The 17,925-nt window shown below is 43.2% G+C and overlaps 2 protein-coding genes across 2 annotated transcripts; one reads left to right on the forward strand and one right to left on the reverse strand.

The window, feature by feature from the left end:
• Positions 1-31: 31 nt before the first annotated feature.
• Positions 32-3,329, forward strand: mrpl9 (mitochondrial ribosomal protein L9). Its single transcript, XM_056301854.1, has 7 exons — positions 32-309; positions 1,325-1,484; positions 1,743-1,867; positions 1,986-2,039; positions 2,190-2,291; positions 2,499-2,582; positions 2,849-3,329. The coding sequence occupies exons 1-7, from the start codon at positions 229-231 to the stop codon at positions 3,233-3,235; spliced, it is 993 nt and encodes a 330-aa protein (XP_056157829.1). The 5' UTR covers positions 32-228; the 3' UTR covers positions 3,236-3,329.
• A 632-nt stretch (positions 3,330-3,961) lies between these two features.
• Positions 3,962-12,161, reverse strand: prcc (proline rich mitotic checkpoint control factor). The gene is made up of 7 exons (XM_056301849.1): positions 11,313-12,161; positions 11,175-11,222; positions 10,271-10,765; positions 9,638-9,730; positions 8,764-8,910; positions 8,532-8,597; positions 3,962-6,975 (listed from the first exon to the last, which is right to left on the reverse strand). The coding sequence occupies exons 1-7, from the start codon at positions 11,625-11,627 to the stop codon at positions 6,889-6,891; spliced, it is 1,251 nt and encodes a 416-aa protein (XP_056157824.1). The 5' UTR covers positions 11,628-12,161; the 3' UTR covers positions 3,962-6,888.
• Between the last annotated feature and the right edge of the window lie 5,764 nt (positions 12,162-17,925).

A 17,925-nucleotide genomic window follows, 5' to 3' on the forward strand; every position in this document is an offset into this window, starting at 1 on the left:
GACGCTCCAACGGTGACGTATAATTCGTGCGTCTGCTGCCTCCGCCAGCGGTTCTGTCGCGTAGTTACGCTGCATCTTAACGTGGTGAACCGCGGCCGTTATTTAGTAATGAAAGACGATTCATAAATAACTGGTAGCAGCTCTGTCGATGCTAACGTTACCCTCCGTAAGTGACCACTTGTGCCGGCGATATATCTAAATGCGAGTGGCTTTTGTTTGAGTAAAACCATGTGGAGCTCCAGTCACCGTGTCCTTCAACATCTTATAACGCAATGCCCCGGCAGGTGTTTCTCCCAGACTGCATGCAAGGTTAGTCTTGTACAGTTATCAACAAAACTGCGTGATACACGTGTCACTGCTAGCTTAAGATGACGCTTTCTCTCTTCGCCAATCTGTCTTACCTTCCAAATGTTAAAGCATTCTGTCCTGGGTTTCATCGTGATGTTAATAATGTCACTGTGTGTGTGTGTGTGTGTGTGTGTGCATGACTGTGAGCAATGTATTGAGTTGTTTGTTTTTTTTAACTATTTTTTAAACAAAAGCCCATCAGAGGACCAGCACTTCAAATTAGTGCTGGCTATAAGTGTTATGATCTGTGACAAAAGATGATTCGTTGAGTAGACAGTGTTACGTGTCGCTCCTTATTGAAATAAACACGCGTGTCAATAAAGAAGCACAGCACTCGGTAAAACGGTGCCAAGTGAATCGATTGCAATGGTAAGTCGTATTTGAGGCTACAGGTTGAAGTAATTTTCGTAAATTCTGTGAATTTCTGACTGATTGTAACCCAATAATCCCTGTGACTTGGTATACCGTGGTGATGAGCTGCTACGATGAGACAAATATTGATAATACACGCCATTTATGGATGGCGGTGGTGCCACACGATGATATCATAGGGGATTTGACATGCTATCGGTACATATTAGGGTATGTTATCTTCTTACATATGCAAAAATACCACGTCTAAGAATCCAGCTGAGGTTCATCACATTTAACGGTTTGGTAATGTAAAGTACAATGTCACACCAAAACTGGTTTTCAAATACTCCCTCAAATATTTCACATCTCGTTTTGTGAGAATTTTTAGCTAGTAGGTTCTCGTCATTATTCATTTAGACAACAGAAAGTGTGTATCGTGAGATTACAATATCAGGATTTAATCCCAATACAATATCACTGACCAACAATAATAGTGAATTATTGCCAGCCCTAGTTGATGGTGGTGCCCTTACAGTTAGTCTGTAATAACATGTTCCCATATAGTTTGGTTAAATTGTTGTTAATATGAGCAGTCTATTTTGGCTCTTTACTTTACCCACAGAATACAGTCGTGGTGAAGCGCTGGTGGCAAGTACCATTGTCTAAAGAAGGTAGTCCTCCCAGGTTGTATGCTCGAAGACATCGGATCTATCAACTAGTTGAAGACAAAAAACAAACGCCAGAGAAGACGATGGAACTTATTCTAACACAGACTGTTGAAAGTAAGTTTGTCTTAAGATAATGACAATTGGTGTAATACATTACCCTTGGAATAAGCTGTAACAGAGAAAAACTAATGCCGCTGATATCGAAGGCTTTTTGGAATTGTATTTATCAAATTAATGAGAGTACTTAACTCTTCAAAAGTCTTATCATCGTATTTGGTGAGTGTATATTTATCAACAAGCTTTTGGGGGACACCATTCTGATTATATAGACACATGCAGATTATGTATTCTTGTGCTGCTGTATTTGAACAGAGTATGGTGGGCGAGGAGACACTGTGATTGTGAGAAAATCTTTCGGTCGAAATAAACTGTTGCCCCAGGGCCTAGCAGTGTATCCATCACCAGAGAACAAACAGATATTTGCTGAGGAATTAAGGGTTTGTACTGCACATTTATATTGTTTTTCCACCACATATCCCATTATCTATTATAACTGCACTGTTGAATTGTGCTTGTGCCTCACTTATTTCCACAATCAACTGTTTTTATCTATAGCTTCTGCGAGAAGGGAAGCCGGAAGACAGAACCCAGACACATACTGGGCAACAAGTGAGTCTTTCTCTGCCCAAGATATCGCAAATCAGTTGACTTTAGCAACTTTTCACTGCTCTTTGACCGTCCCATTTGTAGGACAGACAAGAGAATGACATACTTGCGATTTTCAGTTACCTGACAAAGCGATGCTGGTATGTTTTGCAGACAGTGGAGTACCTTAAATGTTCACACTTGAAGATTACCACTATACCCTCTGTGGAATACGAGCTCACCAAAGAGATCATTTGCAGGCAGTTTCTCATTAAGGTATGGTTGTTCTTGGTTATTGAATTGTATCTTGTGTTTATTTCATTCCTTAATTCTTCCACAGTACACTCTATATTCACACTGATTTTAATGTTCAATAATTTTCTGACTCTTTGACATGAAATAACAGCAATGACGCTAAACAGACAAAGTTCTGTTTTCCTCTTTTTGAGGTGATTCTTTTAATTTCCTAAAATCTTTCCTCAGTTGGGAGTGGTTGTGCCACTTCATGCGCTGAGACTTCCAGATGAACCGATCAACAAAATTGGAGATTACTGGTGTGAGGTTACGGTAAGTGCAACTGAAAAGGAAAAAAATTTGTTTATTTTTGTTATTAAACATTTATACGAAGTTACCTCTGATATTGGCTGCACATTCTGTCGTCAGGATTTCATTGTATGCTTTTTGCATCTCTAAACAGTTTGCAGCTCTTACAGGTTTATGAGATTAGCAGGGTTTGCATTCAAATAATCCATAGGTTCACTAATACAGAGGAGCTGCAGCTGTTTGACCAGTCAAAATCCTGTCCATGTATTCACAAACGTTTCATCCTCCAGGTTAACGGGATAGATACTGTGCGTGTCCCCGTGTCTTACATGCCATTTGAGGACCCCTCCGTGAGGTACCAGAAGATACTGAAAAAACAAAGGCAGGAGCAGGCAGCTGCCACGCTGACCACAGAGCTAGCCAGTTCAGAAGCAGCCGGTCTTGAAATGGGTGACCAGACCCTCCAGGGTGTGGAAGAAGCTGCCACTTCCTTAACAACCCCACCTGGGGACGCCACAACCCCTCCAGAAATAGCTGCTGCACCAGGGAACTCTTCTGCTCCATCTTCCTCAGAGGTGATGGCAGATGGAGTGGCTACTCAGGAAACGGCTTCAGTCACTCCAGTGACGGCCGAGGACAAAGTCGTCCCGTCAACCGAAAACCCGAAAAATAATTAAGGGACATTGTGAATAAATCTTAGTTCTAACTGATGTTCCCAGAGCCTAATAATACATTGGTAACTGCTTAACTATATGATTAAACATACCCAGGAACAATTGTCTTAAATGCATTTGTTTTTATTTTTAGGATTTTTGTTTTGATTTTGTATAGGCTAAATATCTGCGCAATCCTCACTCGTGCATTGGCATCCTTCAGTCTGAGTCATCCTGATGTGTTCATATATATATATATATATATATATATATATATATATATATATATATATATATATATAAAATCCAGTGAGACAAGTAAATTCATCATGAGATGGTACAAGCCTGATGATAGTTTATGGCATGAAACAGGTTTGTACTGTCTGATGAAGAATTTACTTGACTCACAGGATTATTTTGCTCCTTATTTGTTGAGCACTGCCCCTACCGTTTAGTGTTTCTCTTAACGAAGTTATATATACGTATATATATTTGGCGAGGGGGGGGGGGTTGTATAGTAAGTGATGTTAGCTGATGTTGGCATCTTAAATTCGGAGGTTTAAGTTAAATTAACAGCTACGTCTGGTTACACATGGCTGGAATTTGACCCAGTGGGACGCTCAACATGAAGTTTAAAGTAGCATCTGGAAATCTCCACGGGAGTTTCTGTACTTGAGGTTATGTAAATATCAGCTTAAATACTCTTAGCTTCTTTTGGAACCAATACGCATGTTTTGGTAGGGCTGGAAAGTAAACTAATTACAGCTTTCTTGGATTTCAGTAAAGTGAACACGAGCTGTTTGATGTCACTACACCAGTTACCAAGCGTTATTAATGGGTTTAACGTGACTGCACGGAACAGACAAAATCTTAACTACACTTAATCTTAATTCAGCTCTTAACAACACTGGTAGCCAGTCTTGCGGTGGACAATGTGATTTTTTTTTTTCAAATCTTGCTTCACAATACCAGCATAGTTTTAATACCAAAATGCAACTGTCCCTGTGGTCTCAGACAAAGAAGTAAAGCCCGGAAAGGAAAAGGGTTTATTGATCAGTTTTAACTGCACACCACACACATAATGAAAATATGACGTTAACATAAAAGGTCTTACGAAGCATCCTCAGATAAGCTCATCTCTGTATTTGGTAGCAAATGTTTGCTGAAAGGCTGCTTCTGGGTCAACGTTGTAAATAAGTCACGCTGGAATTTCTCCAGGCGGCATCGGCTCGTAGCCTCTTCGGTCCATAAATGAGGTTTTGCAGAATATAAAGAGCTTTTATCTAAATTTCACAAATTGTCCCCTCTTTACTGCCAAAAGGGTTCACAAGAGAAGTATGCAAGGAAATAAAATGGAAAGGGTTGGAATTGGGGGGTGGGGGGGGTGGGGGCACTGCTTTTGCAGTTGGTTCAGGCTTAATACTTGTGCTTCCATCTCGGGGGTGAGGCAAAAAGCAGAGGCTTGCCTACATACTTGCTCTTGCACTTTTCCTAAGTGGTTAAAATGTACTTGTTAATGGTCGAGTCACGTGCCAGGGTGGTATTTGTGCTACGACAAACTTCAGTCCACCTTTAAGTGGACCTCAAGGTGAACGATGCTCACAGAGCTGCGGACCAGGATGCTGCTGCTTACGTCTCCCTCCGAGACGCTCCGTCAAACCTTGGGTGCAGCCTCATGCAGCACTAGGAGGGTGGTGGATGTGGGATGGACAAAATGTTATGTAATGCTTCTGTACAGTAAATGGATGAGTATGCAGAGTCAATGTCCAGGCTGACACGTGTCCCGAAATATTTACCCTTTCCCCACCTTGTGTGGAGCTGTGTGCACAAAAATGAAGCTGGGTTAAGCTGGATAGAAGGGCGGCTGGGGGTTTGTTTTTGCTTGTTGCTGCCACAGCTGAACACTTGTGTCAGTCAGAGAACCATGTTTTGTGAAAATATGTGTCTTGCATGAGGAAGAGGCCTCGCTTGGAGGTCCTCGGAGGTTCCCGTCAGTCTACTTGCTACTTGGGAAGCCAAGTGAATACTGACAAGAGGCCGGACTGACCCACTCTGCTTCAACAAAGTGGGGGAAAATGACGGACGCTTAATACATCTCCATGCCTCAGTGAGACGCCATTTAAACCCTTTTTTTTTTTTAAGTTGGCATCGGCTGGAAAGTAGAAAATGAGACGCAATTATCACATTCGAGCTCCTATTAAAAGGGGAAATCGGGACACCTGCGACGCTCTCCACAGCCAGAGAGCATGGCAGTATTTTCTTCTTTTTTTTCCCACAGGTCACAGCATTGTTCCTTAAAAACAGTCCTCAAATGCATTTTCATTGGCAGTGGAAAGTCAAACATCCAGGGAGTGTTTGGCTCGTCTGAGAAAAATTCAACACTGTCACATTTTCAGCCACCAAGGATGCTGTAAGAGTTAAACTTGACATCGGTGTATTGTTCATTCTCGTTCCAGTGAGAGGTTAACACCGGTGGGGAAATGAGTTTACTCCCCCGTTTGCCACCTATCTCTCAGCCAGCGTATTAAACTGCTCAACATTCAGATTTGGGAGACGACCACAAACTCATTAGACGCATGCTGGATTTTGCCACCCGATGTTAGAGCCGGTCTTGAGAAGGGGCACAAACTGGAATGCAAGTTTTGGTTTTCAGATATCGGCCACATAAACATGAATGCAATTTAGCTACCAGCAATGTTTAAATGAAGAGGATCCATGGCGGCAAATGCGGCACATTTATTTCTTAAAAAACATCTTTAGTATCAAAATGAGTTTTTTGAGCTAATAAATTTTCAAAAATATCAACTTGCCCCATGAATTTCATCCATTTAGCATTAACAAGTGCTGATGTTTGTGTGGCGCCTACCCAAGAATCAAACCTGGTCTTCAGACTACCCTTAATGGGGGAAAAAAAAACCGTCTGATTATCTCCTGAAAAGAAAAGAACCTTGTAAAGGGAAATGTTTCTAATGGCCGTCACACTTCATCACCACCGACCGGACAGTTACCTTACAAACTACTTTTTATTTTGTAACGCAGGAGCCGTCTCATGTTGAAATACAGTCAAAATTAAATTTTGGAAGGAAACAATTGTGTGATTATTGCGTAGTTGCACGATGACTAGGAGTGTAAACGCCTGTAGCAGAGCTACACCTTCTCAAACACTCCACCAACAGAACTATTAAATCTGGAACGAGTACAGAGTTGTATATATAATGGCTGCAGACTAATTTCCCTGTAAGGGACAATAAAGACAACTTTCACCTTGACCGGGGGCCTCCTTATCACATGCAAATCCATGATGCAGTTTGATTAATTCAACTGGCCGTCCCAGCGGAGGGTTGTATTCATTATTTAAACTTGAAATGTAACCCCGACCAGGTTGTTTCACTAGCCACAGCTTAACGGGATGAATCAAACGTCTATAACATTGCAGAAAGGGCCCCCCCTAGTCACGCAACTAAATGCACTAAACTGACAATTCTTAACACAGTTACAAAATGGAGGGGGGGGGGGCAAAGAAAAACGAGGTAAAGTCAGTATAAAGGTAAGTATACTCTCTTTCCAAACAAACCAAGGCGACACAAGGCAACACCTTGGGTGAGGGATTCTGGAAAGCTATAATTTAATTACTGGTGTGGCTTTCCGCACGCCACCTTGAGTCCAAACTACAGCCTTTAGAAGCCATATTTGGCCTGGGTTTGTCGGCGGGTTAGCTTGTTGTCCGCCCAGTTGTTCTTCAGTTCCAGCTCACGTTCCTTTGCCTGTGGGTAAGATGAGACAATTGGGGGGGGAACAAAAGAGACCTTTTAACACTCTTGTAAACAAAAGGTGAAAAAAACATTTTCTAAATAAATGTTCAGCGTTGATCCGAAGACACCAACGTTCTCCACGAGACTGGAAAACATGTCCTGGTGGACTAAATGTGTAAAACGCGGTAAAGGAACGGATGGCTGTACAACTAGTCACGGTGGCCATGTTATGGGCCACAGTTGAACGAGGGAAACCCGCAGTTTGTTGTGCGCCGTGTGTGAGCTGAACGTCACAGCGTCCGTGGTGGAATTCTCCTGTCACAAAATAACCCATGATGCCTCACGTTTGGGACAGGTTTCGAGGCCTGCACCATGGCTGTCTTCCTGGAACTCTGCATGCGTGTAGCTAGGTCACACTGGGGGTACAGAATGCTATCGCACCTAAATTTTGACACACTGGGAATATGAAGCCATCCGAAATCTGAATCAATCCCACTTTTGTCTTGCTCTTAGAAGGGACCTAAAATGTATTTTTTAATAAAAAAAATATTCCATTTAGCTGATGGCTTGTTTTTTTGTTTCCATAATGCTGTCGAAGTATTGTTAAGCTGTCTGTCAGGAGTGAAATAGAATAGTGCAAATCTTCCCTTTGCTGTAGTTACCACTTTGTTCATAAATCTTCTAAGGTAGTTTTATTCTACAGCATTTTACAACTTCATTTACGTGTAACATCTCCCGGTCTGGGTCGAACTCCACCCACTGCATAATTTTGAAAAATGCTAAAAAGGGGGGATGGGCTAAGAGGGAGAGCTGAGAGGGGAGCGGGGAGAGGCTGAGGGGGGGGGGTGTAGGAACATGGGCAGGAGTAGCTGTTGAGATCCGCGAGAGGGGCTGCAGAAGGAAGGGGGCCCCGAGACCGGCCGCAGCTTCCTGGAGGCGGAAAGAGGTGGGCGACGGGGAGACTGCGCCCCCAGCCCGACCAACCCAGTTGCCCAGTGGTGCTTCTACAGCCGTCAAAAGCACAAGTCCGAGCCACTGCGCCAAAATTGAAAATGATGAAATAATAACTATAACTGTAAATTGAGAGAAATTCAAAATTGGTAGGAAATGTAATAAAGGCACAAGGTTAGCGAGTAAACTCCTGTGAATGATGAGTCTCGATCTACATATATTTGAAAACAAGCAAGGTTTCAGACTCACACTCAAGGGAAGGGGCTGAGGGAAATGGGTCGCCCACCTCTGATTTGAGGGCATTAACATTCTTTTTTTTTTTCTTCTTTTAAATTTCATTACGTAGATAAGTCCCAACTGGTCAACTCTACATCAGCATTGGCCTTGCAAGGGCTGCTTTAAAACAGTAGATGGCATGCTGAGCCATTTTCAACCCATGAAGTGTCGATTTTAATAAATTTGGTTAGAAATGTCACTACTAACACCAGCATTGATGTGTTTCATCACCATACAGTCATATCATCCAGTTTAACACTGGGAGCCATAGCAATGGAATGCAACACTTCTCTGAACCATTTTACATAAACCTGTCAAGTCGATCTGAAGGACCCCTTCACCTGGTGAATGAGATAAGTGATCTGGTGCTTGCGTCGCTGTTGTCCAGTGGGTTGGTCTCCCTTTTTCTGCAGAAACATGGATAAAGTTCAAGTTAAATTCAAAGACACGAGGGTTAGAAAAAGGGTTGAATGAAATCAAATGAGAACCCTTAATTGTATTCACATGGTCGTCCTATGGTTCTTTAACTTCAGACCATCAGATAAGAGCCCCCACTGGTGTGCTCCAGATCACCTTGCTGAAGGACTGGCGCTCCTGCTTCTCTTCAGTTATGCTCTTGGTCATCCACTGCTGGGTGCCGCTCAGCTGGTCATCTCCCTTGATCTCCAGAAACTTCACCTCCTCTTTGCCCCTGTTCCTTTTCCCCTGCAGCCTCATGAACTGCAGCACAGGGTGTGAGGGAAGAGGCTGAGGTCAGCTTATATCTCAACAGAGGTTTCAATTTCGCTGGAAGAGAAGTCTAACTGAACTGTACTGCCATCATCTCATTTTGCAGATATTACAACATAATTTCCACTATTGCACTAACATGGCAGGGATGGAGAGTACCCGACAGTTTCAAGTGTGACCATGCTGAAAAGTTACAGCTGCCAAATGAACAAGGGCTGACCCATTTCCATGAAGATGGGTATGAGAACAATATGATTAAACTATATGAAACCGATCGTGGTTTCAGTTGTTATCGTCACTTTCTTAAAATAATGGCCTAAGTCATATTTTCAAGTTTTTCAAAAAACAGAATAAACTGAAACAAATAACGCTGTCTGTCAATTATTAATTGACAGACAGCGTTATTTGTATGTCAATAGTCATATATTGTCATAAGCTTTCTGTGTGAAATGATTAAGAAATATCATATATTCTATATTTGTTTCAGTTTATTCTGTTTTTTGAAAAACTTGGAAATATGACTTAGGCCATTATTTTAAGAAGGTGGCGTTATGCAACTGTGCTGTTTACAAGGGTGGGGGATACCTGCAGTCACTTGAGACTGACAAAGTCACTTAGATGAGTGATGAAATGTTTCTTCCAATAAACGTTGTGTCCAGATGAACTGATTCAACTTTCTGGGATGATTAAAGTGATGCAAAGAAGTGACACTTCTTACCGCTTCATCATCGAACATGGCGGAGGAGCCAGGTTCTTCAGCCTCGGCAAATCCAGAGTTAGGATCCTGGTAGTATTGCTCATTGTAGTATCCCTGTCCAATGAGAAAATGTTTTGAATGTGGCCGAAATAAATGTTGCAATATAACTGAATGGCCTATCATAATAAAAGGGAACAACCAAAGGGTCCAAGTGCGGCTGGGCAATATGGACAAAATCAAATATCACAATATTTTTTTTTAATCGATAATGTGATGTTTTGGGGGTGACTATTGGTGTTCTTATAAGATATTTAAACTCAAAAATTTTTCAAAAATGATCAGTAGTAATATGGATATGATGGCCAAGCAGGTAGTGGCAGTTATTATTCATTTCACTCAGCTAAAACAGTCTACTAGGTTCAGAAAATTGTATCACTTTATTGTTATGCAGTCTGTAAGACCAGGGAATGACAACATTTAAGTTATATCACTATATTATGATGACCAAAATCCAAGATGATATCTAGTCTCCTATCACAGTATCAGCATTAGCTATATTGACTGACATATTGTTCAGCTCTAGGTCAAAGTAATTCCAATGACATGTAAATGCAGTCCACTGTATCGGTAATCAAGTATAAATCAATGAACTACCTGAGGGTAAGCCTCTGGGCCTGCTATGGGCTGCTGGTACTGAGGAGGTTGTCCAGCCCAAGGCCCTGCACCAACTTCCTCATGGTTCACCCCAAAGTCAAGGGGGGCATCTGACTGGCCAGTTTCAGCTCCTGGTACAAAAGGGTTGATAACTGTGGAGACTACAGGATCAGGGTCTGCACTTTGGGCCACAACGGGGAGTGGCGGAGAGCTGTCGCCCAGGGAAAAGTAATTCTCCGGTGGCACTTCCTCCTCATTGTCCTGGTCATCTGTAGCCATTTGCCTAGCAAGCTGAAGGGCAGCTGACTTAGCTGCGGCTTTAATTGCAGAAGGGGACGCACTAGAGTCAAGGACACCCTGGGCAGGTGTCGGAGGCTTGGGGCCTTTGGGCTCTATGCGCTTGGTAAGTGTGTGAGGAACCAGGGGTCTGTTGGTCTCCTTCACAGTCAAGTTTTTGGGCTGCGGCAGGAGAGAGGACAGGCCTGTACCTAGTCCCTGCAAGAGAAATCAGGTTTAGGGGGAAAATGCCGAGTTGTGGAAGATAGAGAGAGACTGGCAAATGGAAGCAATACTACAGTAGATCATATTGCTGATTTATGTATTTGTGTATGGGTATACATTGTGCCAACTCTAACAGCTGCCTTATTCTGTGTAGGGTAAACTGTTGCGTCTATTTGCTTGGATAAAGAGACTGGACACCACCATAGCCTATTTACTGCATGTGTTTGTTTTTATTTGTGTGGGTGGGGGTTACACAAATCAATGATATATATCATACCAATGGGATATAAACATGCACATATGCATATTTGTAATGAATAAGAAATTCCTGGGAATATGGCCTGGTAAGCAGGACACTGTGAATGTAAACATCTAATATGACATGTAAACACGACTGCCTTACCGGAGTTTGTAACTTCTTCTTTGCAGGGCCATCGTCATCAGAGTCTGACTATTGACAGGACAAAGAGTTCAGGGTTTATAATCAACCTGCAAACATGCGAGGACGTCGGCAAGGTTGGTGGAAAGACTCGCTACTTACATCTTCTCTTTGGATCTGTGGTACGGTTATCCTGATAGGCTCCGTTCGCTTCTTGGGCTTGGGCAAACCAGAATGCAAGCTTCCTCTCGATGCCTGGGAATCTAGGTCGTCGTTCGGCGAACCGTTTCCCGACGAAAAGTGCGACTTGGCCTCTTTGCTTGGTCCTTCGTTTCGTAGTGTGTCCGACGACGTCGCCCTCTTGGGGGCAGGCAGAAGCGAAAAGAGCCCCCTGCTTGGTTTGCCCTCTGTCGCCACAGGGTTCAGGGCTCCCTCTGAATCGCTATCGTCACTGCTTCCGTAGGCTACTAAAGACATGTCGGCTAACGTTGGCGATGCCGCTGCGGGAACTGGTGGACATGGATAGCTGGGGGTTATTATTCGCTGATGAGAGCCGTACTCGGGTTTAGCTTGTCCCCTGCCGATAAGCTGATTTGAACGGGGAAAACGAGGCCTTGGCAGTGGGATAATCTCGACCTGGACCGGAGGACGATCCAATTTCGGAGCGCTAGCTAACCAGCTAGCTAGCTAGCCTTGCCTTGCGAGGGAGCCGGATTCGTGAAATCACGCAGACGTTCTGCCTAACATGTTTTAACAAACCATCTGGCGCGTCGAGTTAAGCTAGGCCTCGGCAGACACCATCGCACTGCTGCCCAGCCTTTCTTGCGGAGACCAAACTAATACCGTGACACTTCTATAGTGCATATTACACACCACTGCACACGACGTCTCGTCTGCGTTGGAAAGACGAACGCGCTGAAACGAGTTAAGAGAACAACCGCCGCAAACAGCCCCACAGCCTAATCAAAACATTTACGCCATTGAAAGCTGTTTCGGGAGTTTAGTATTGCGCAGCTCCTTGCGCATTATGGGCTTCTTCTCTTCTTCGCTTCAATGTGTGTCAATTGGCAAACAACTTTGACTCTGTTACTGCCACGGCGCCATCTAGTGACCAAGTTTAACAATACAATCTGTTACAGAAAAAAAAACCCAAGTACTTTTGACCAATTCGTTGAATAATAATAATAATAATAATAATAATAATAATAGTAATAATCTACTTTCGGCTGCTCCCGTTAGGGGGCGCCACAGCGGATCATCCGTTTCCATTTCTTCCTGTCTTCTGCGTCTTCGTCTGTCACACCAGCCACCTGCATGTCCTCCCTCACCACATCCATAAACCTCCTCTTTGGCCTTCCTCTTCTCCTCTTCCCTGGCAGCTCCATATTCAGCATATAAATACAATACTGTAATTATTATTATTATTATTATTATTATTGAATATGGAGCTGCCAGGGAAGAGGAGAAGAGGAAGGCCAAAGAGGAGGTTTATGGATGTGGTGAGGGAGGACATGCAGGTGGCTGGTGTGACAGAGGAAGATGCAGAGGACAGGAAGAGATTGAAACGGATGATCCGCTGTGGCGCCCCCTAACGGGAGCAGCCGAAGTAGTAGTAGATTACATTTACATTTTCTAGATACTCAAAGCACTTCACATTGAATATAGTATACACATGAACACTATCACGTAATATCTTCCTTCACACATTAGATGAAGATATAGACAACTCCTCCAATGAATTGACTCGATGTAATACAATATTCATCTTCCATCTATTTAAAATATATTAAAAAATAGTTCTATTAAATTCACAACTAGTTTAACTACTTTGTTTGAGAAAATTCCTTCTTCAGTATCTGGAGATCCTTAACTATCACCACCTTTTTTTTGTTCTGACTTTCCATAGGTTAATGTGTTACAGAGGGGGGAAAAAAACAAGGTTTCTTACTTTCTCTGCCGGAGCTTGTGTTATTGGGCGTTGTCGTTTTGCAGACAAATACCTTGTCACTCTCTCTATTTTTTCTTTTAGGATTTAATTCGTTCTGTTGGCAACAAAATGTCAGACCCATGTTTAGACTTGAGCGTCAATTCCAATTCTGACATGGAAGTTTATTTTTTGCCATTTTTTGCAGATAACCAGGTATTCTTCAGAGGCCATCCACTATTATATTTACCTGCAAAAGTGACAATATGACTGAATTCCAAACCATCCAGTCGAAGAAAACGTTGGTTACTTATTCTGGATTTTAACCACATGGCATCCATTTAGGCTCTTTTTTTCCAAATGAATAGAATATTAATATCAATATATTATTAGTAGCATTTTAGTGGCATACCAAATTAATATTACATGTTATTAGAAAATATACTAGCATTTTATATCAGTATAATTAATGATTTATTATAATTTATGCATAATTATAAGATATTTATTGGTATAATACATTTGTCTAATTTCTTAGCATGTTTTGTTTATCTTCTTCCTATTTTTTTCTCCCTGTTAAAGGCTTCTTTTTTTTTAGGGTGTTGTTTCTTATCTGATACGAGGGTCTGAGGAAAGGATGTTGTGTTGCTCTAAAGCACCTTGAGGCAAATTTGTAATTTGTGATATTGGGCTATACAAATAAAACTGACTAGACTTGACTTCTTCAAACTGACTACTACATATAAATCACGGAAAGCTGAATCAGTTCATCTGGACACAACGTTTATTGAGAGAAACGTTTCATCACTCATCTAAGTGACCTCTTCAGTCTCAACTGACTGAAGCTATCCCCACCCTTATAAACAGCACAGTGGCATGAAGACCGAAACCAATGATCAGTTTCATATGAAAATTACTGTGGCCATTAACTAGAGTTACAATGGCCATGTATACTACAACTTCACTTAGAGACTAGGGTAGTCTCGGCTTAGTTTATTATGTTCTTACCTCTCCAACAGAACTTTTTCTGTTGTTCTGGGTAAATCTACTTCCTCGATGGCTCAATTGAGTTGTGGTGTCCCTCAAGGCTCAGTTCTTGGCCCCCATCTGTTTTCTTTAAACACACTGCCCCTTGGCCAGGTCATTCCAAATCACAATGTGTTTTACCATTTTATGCTAACAACACTCAGCCACACATGCCACTAAAACCCACAAATCCTAGCAGCCTAGCCAATCTCACAACTTGCCTCTCGGTCATTAAATCCTGGTTGTCCGAACATTTTCTTAAATTTAATGATGATAAGTCGGAGGTCATTCTGTTTGGTCCCCCAAATTCCATCAGCTCTTTCGGTACTAATCTTGGTGGTCTGTCAGGTAGTCTCAAGCAGGCTGCAAGGAATCTTGGGGCAATATTCAATTCCAACCTCAGTTTTGATAATCAAACCAAACACGTTGTTTTGTCATGCTTTCTCCAGCTCAAGGTAATCTCTAAAATTAGGTCATTTTTATCAATTGCCGATCTGCAAAAAGTTGTTGCCTACATTCTTTTATCTATTCTCGGCTTAATTGTTGCAATGCACTTAACTCGGCAGCTGGTACAAAATGCCGCTGTTCGGCTCATTACCGGGACAAAGAGGCATGACCATATCACTCCTGTGCTTGCCTCCCTACACTGGCTCCCTGTTATATTTCGGATTGATTTAAACATTTTATTGCTCACTTTTAAGGCCTTAAACAGTCTTGCTCCTACATACATTTCCAATTAACTGACCTGGTATATGCCCTCTCGACCATTACGATCCGCAGCAGATGGAGCCCTGCTGGTTATTCCCAGGTCTTGGTTTGTTACAAAGGGTGATCGGGCTTTTTGCTGTTAGAGCCCCCACACTATGGAACTCCTTTCCTATTCAACTAAGACAAACCAAGTCTCGAGCGTCTTTTAAATCGCGTCTTAAAACGTATTTTTTTTATGAAAGCTTATACAAATGTTTATTTGTTTTTATTTACACTGTTTTTGTTCTCCATTTGTAGTGCCTTTTATTCTTATTTTAATTGTTTTATTTGTCAGTGCTTTTCATCTTATTCTCTTACAATGTTTTTTATGTCATTTTGAACAATTCTATGCTGTTCTTTGAAGCACTTTTCTAAACAAGGTTACAAAGTGCTATATAAGTAAAGCTTATTATTGTAACCAAGCATATTTCCGTCCGCTGCGGGAGGGGCCGACCCCCGGACCAGTCGGCCAGTGAGTCTTTTTGGTAGGTTGCAGTAGTCACCCTCTCCTGGAATTCCCGCGCTCTGAAGAGATTTATGAGGGTCTGAACACTTCCGGATCCCACCGAACATATTTCCACCCGCTGCGGGATTCGATTCGAGGTTGGACTGCAACATGAGACGACATCGCTCACCGCTGGACTAAAGGGGGCCTTGGCCAGTGAGTCTTTTTAGTAGGTTACATTAATATTATTATTATTATTATTATTTCTTTCATGTTTTCTGTTTTACATCCGTGGAGCCGGGTCCAAACTATGGACCTGAGGAACTATAGGGCAGATGTCACTTGATTGACAGTACTCGTCGTAATATGTGGGCTGTTCCGAGTAGGGTGATCTTCTGGACTGCACAGATGTTGACGTTGCCTGGGATAGGGTTGGTGAACTTTTCCATTCCCTTCTTCGTGAGTCCTAGAGCTCCGATGACCACTGGTGTTGTTTCGGTCTTCATTCCCCACATCCTGTTGATTTCAATCTCCAGGTCTTTGTACTTGGTCAGCTTCTCTGTGACTTCCACTGAGGTGTTTATTTTTTTCTTTCCCCCGGCTGGTGTTGCCATGTCGATGAGCATGCAGCCCTTTTCCTTCCTGTCCCTGATAACGATGTCGGGCTTGTTGGTTTTTATCTCTCTGTCAGTGTGGATGGGCATGTCCCAGAGGATGGTGACGCCATTGTTCTCAGTGACCGTTTTTGGCTGGTGTTCGTACCACTTCTCAGTCGTCTCGATCGTGTAACTCCTGCAGATCTTCCAGTGCCTTGTTGTGCTCGGTCTTTGCCAGTTCCGGGCAGCCTGAGACAATGTGGTCGATGGTTTCTTCGTACATTCCACAGATTCTGCATTTTGGGTCTGTTCCATCTTTGATGATGCAATGGTGATAGGATCTGGTTGCCAGGCTCTGGTCTTGTGCAGCGATTATCAGGCCCTGCGTCTCTGCTTTCAGTCCTGTGCTCCTCAGCCACTGGTGTGTCTTTTCTTGGTCCACGTCTGCGTCTTTCATTCTTTTTGGGTACTTCCCATGCATTGCTTTGTCCTCCCAGGTTTTTTGCAGCTGCTGTTAGCCATGGTGCTTTGCCTTCTGCTTCACTCGTTTGGCGTAGATGGTTGTTGCCTCATTTTCTGTTGGTGAGGTTTCTGGGACATCGAGCTTTTTGTTATATTGAGATGTGAAAATCCCCTCTCACATGCAGCACTGCTCAAGGGCAGTATAAGGGGCAACAGAAGGACTTTATAAATGTTGGAGTAACTATCTGGATTACAGTCTTCACTGTGCTGACCAAGTCATACACAGAGGAGGCTGCCAAACGTTTTCCTGCTTGCTTTAAACGCATTCATCCATCTGTCCTCTGTGAATAATAATAATAATTTACTATTATATTCACAGAGGATTGGGGAATAGTTACAATGACGGCATTGTAAAATGGCGACAGATGTACTCTTACCCCCCCCCTCCCATTGACTCCCCGTTCAAACCAGCGTTCCTCACTATCAAGGTTGTGCACATCCTCATCCTTGAAAGATACCTGCAGTCAGTTTAGACTGAAGAGGTCACTTAGATGAGTGATGAAACGTATCTGTCAGTAATCATTGTGTCCAGATGAACTGATTCAAATTTCTTTGATTTTCTTACCTGTATTACTGAGCATGCATATAGCCATCCTTGAAAGAGTTCCCACATCCTCTGTGAACAGTACACATGGCCCATTGTCCATCCATCCATTATCCGAACCGCTTATCCTGCTCTCAGGGTCGCGGGGATGCTAGAGCCTATTGTAATTCTAGTTAATGGTCACGGTGATTTGCCTATGAAACCGACCGTTGGTTTCGGTCGTTATACCACTATATTGTAGCGAATTCGGGGGACAACGCAACCACAGGAACTGCCGCGGCCGGGAAGCGAACCCGTATCGCCCGCACCGCAGGAGACATCGCTAACCGCTCGACTAAAGGGTCAGACCCGCCAACCAGCGGCCAGCGTGTCTTCTTATCCACGCACGTTACAATATTGTTTATGTAAACTACTAGCAAGACACATTAGCCCCTAGCTAACGGGTCTGACCCTTTAGCCGAGCGGTTAGTGATGTCGCCTTGTGGTGCAGTACACTCGTACGAATCCCGCACCGGGCGAAAAAATAACCGGTTACATTGGTGGCAGCGGTGGGATCCGGAAGTGTGCAGATCCTCAGAAGTCTCTTCGGAGCGCGGGAAGAACAAGCGCCGGGGCGCGCTTCCGGGGAGGGTGACGACTGTAAACTACCAATAAGACACGTTAGCCCCTAGCTAACGGGTCTGACCCTTTAGCCGAGCGGTTAGTGACGTCGCCTTGTGGTGCAGTATACCCCTTATCGAATCCCGCACCGGGCAAGAAAATAACCGGTTACATATATAATCCCCTCTGAGAAATCAAAGCGGTTCGATTCTCTATCCCCGTTTAAGTACTTCTTCTTTTCCACGAAAAGGTGGGTTTGTTTCTTTCCGTGGGCAGCGTGGTATCTCTTCCGTCTGCCTCACGGCCGACAGGGGCGCTGCCAACTGCGACTGCGTCAGGTGACGCGCGGGGGGGGGGCGGGGGGGGCGGGG

This window comes from Lampris incognitus, unplaced genomic scaffold (genome assembly GCF_029633865.1).
Source record: "Lampris incognitus isolate fLamInc1 unplaced genomic scaffold, fLamInc1.hap2 scaffold_179, whole genome shotgun sequence".
Taxonomy (NCBI): domain Eukaryota; kingdom Metazoa; phylum Chordata; class Actinopteri; order Lampriformes; family Lampridae; genus Lampris; species Lampris incognitus.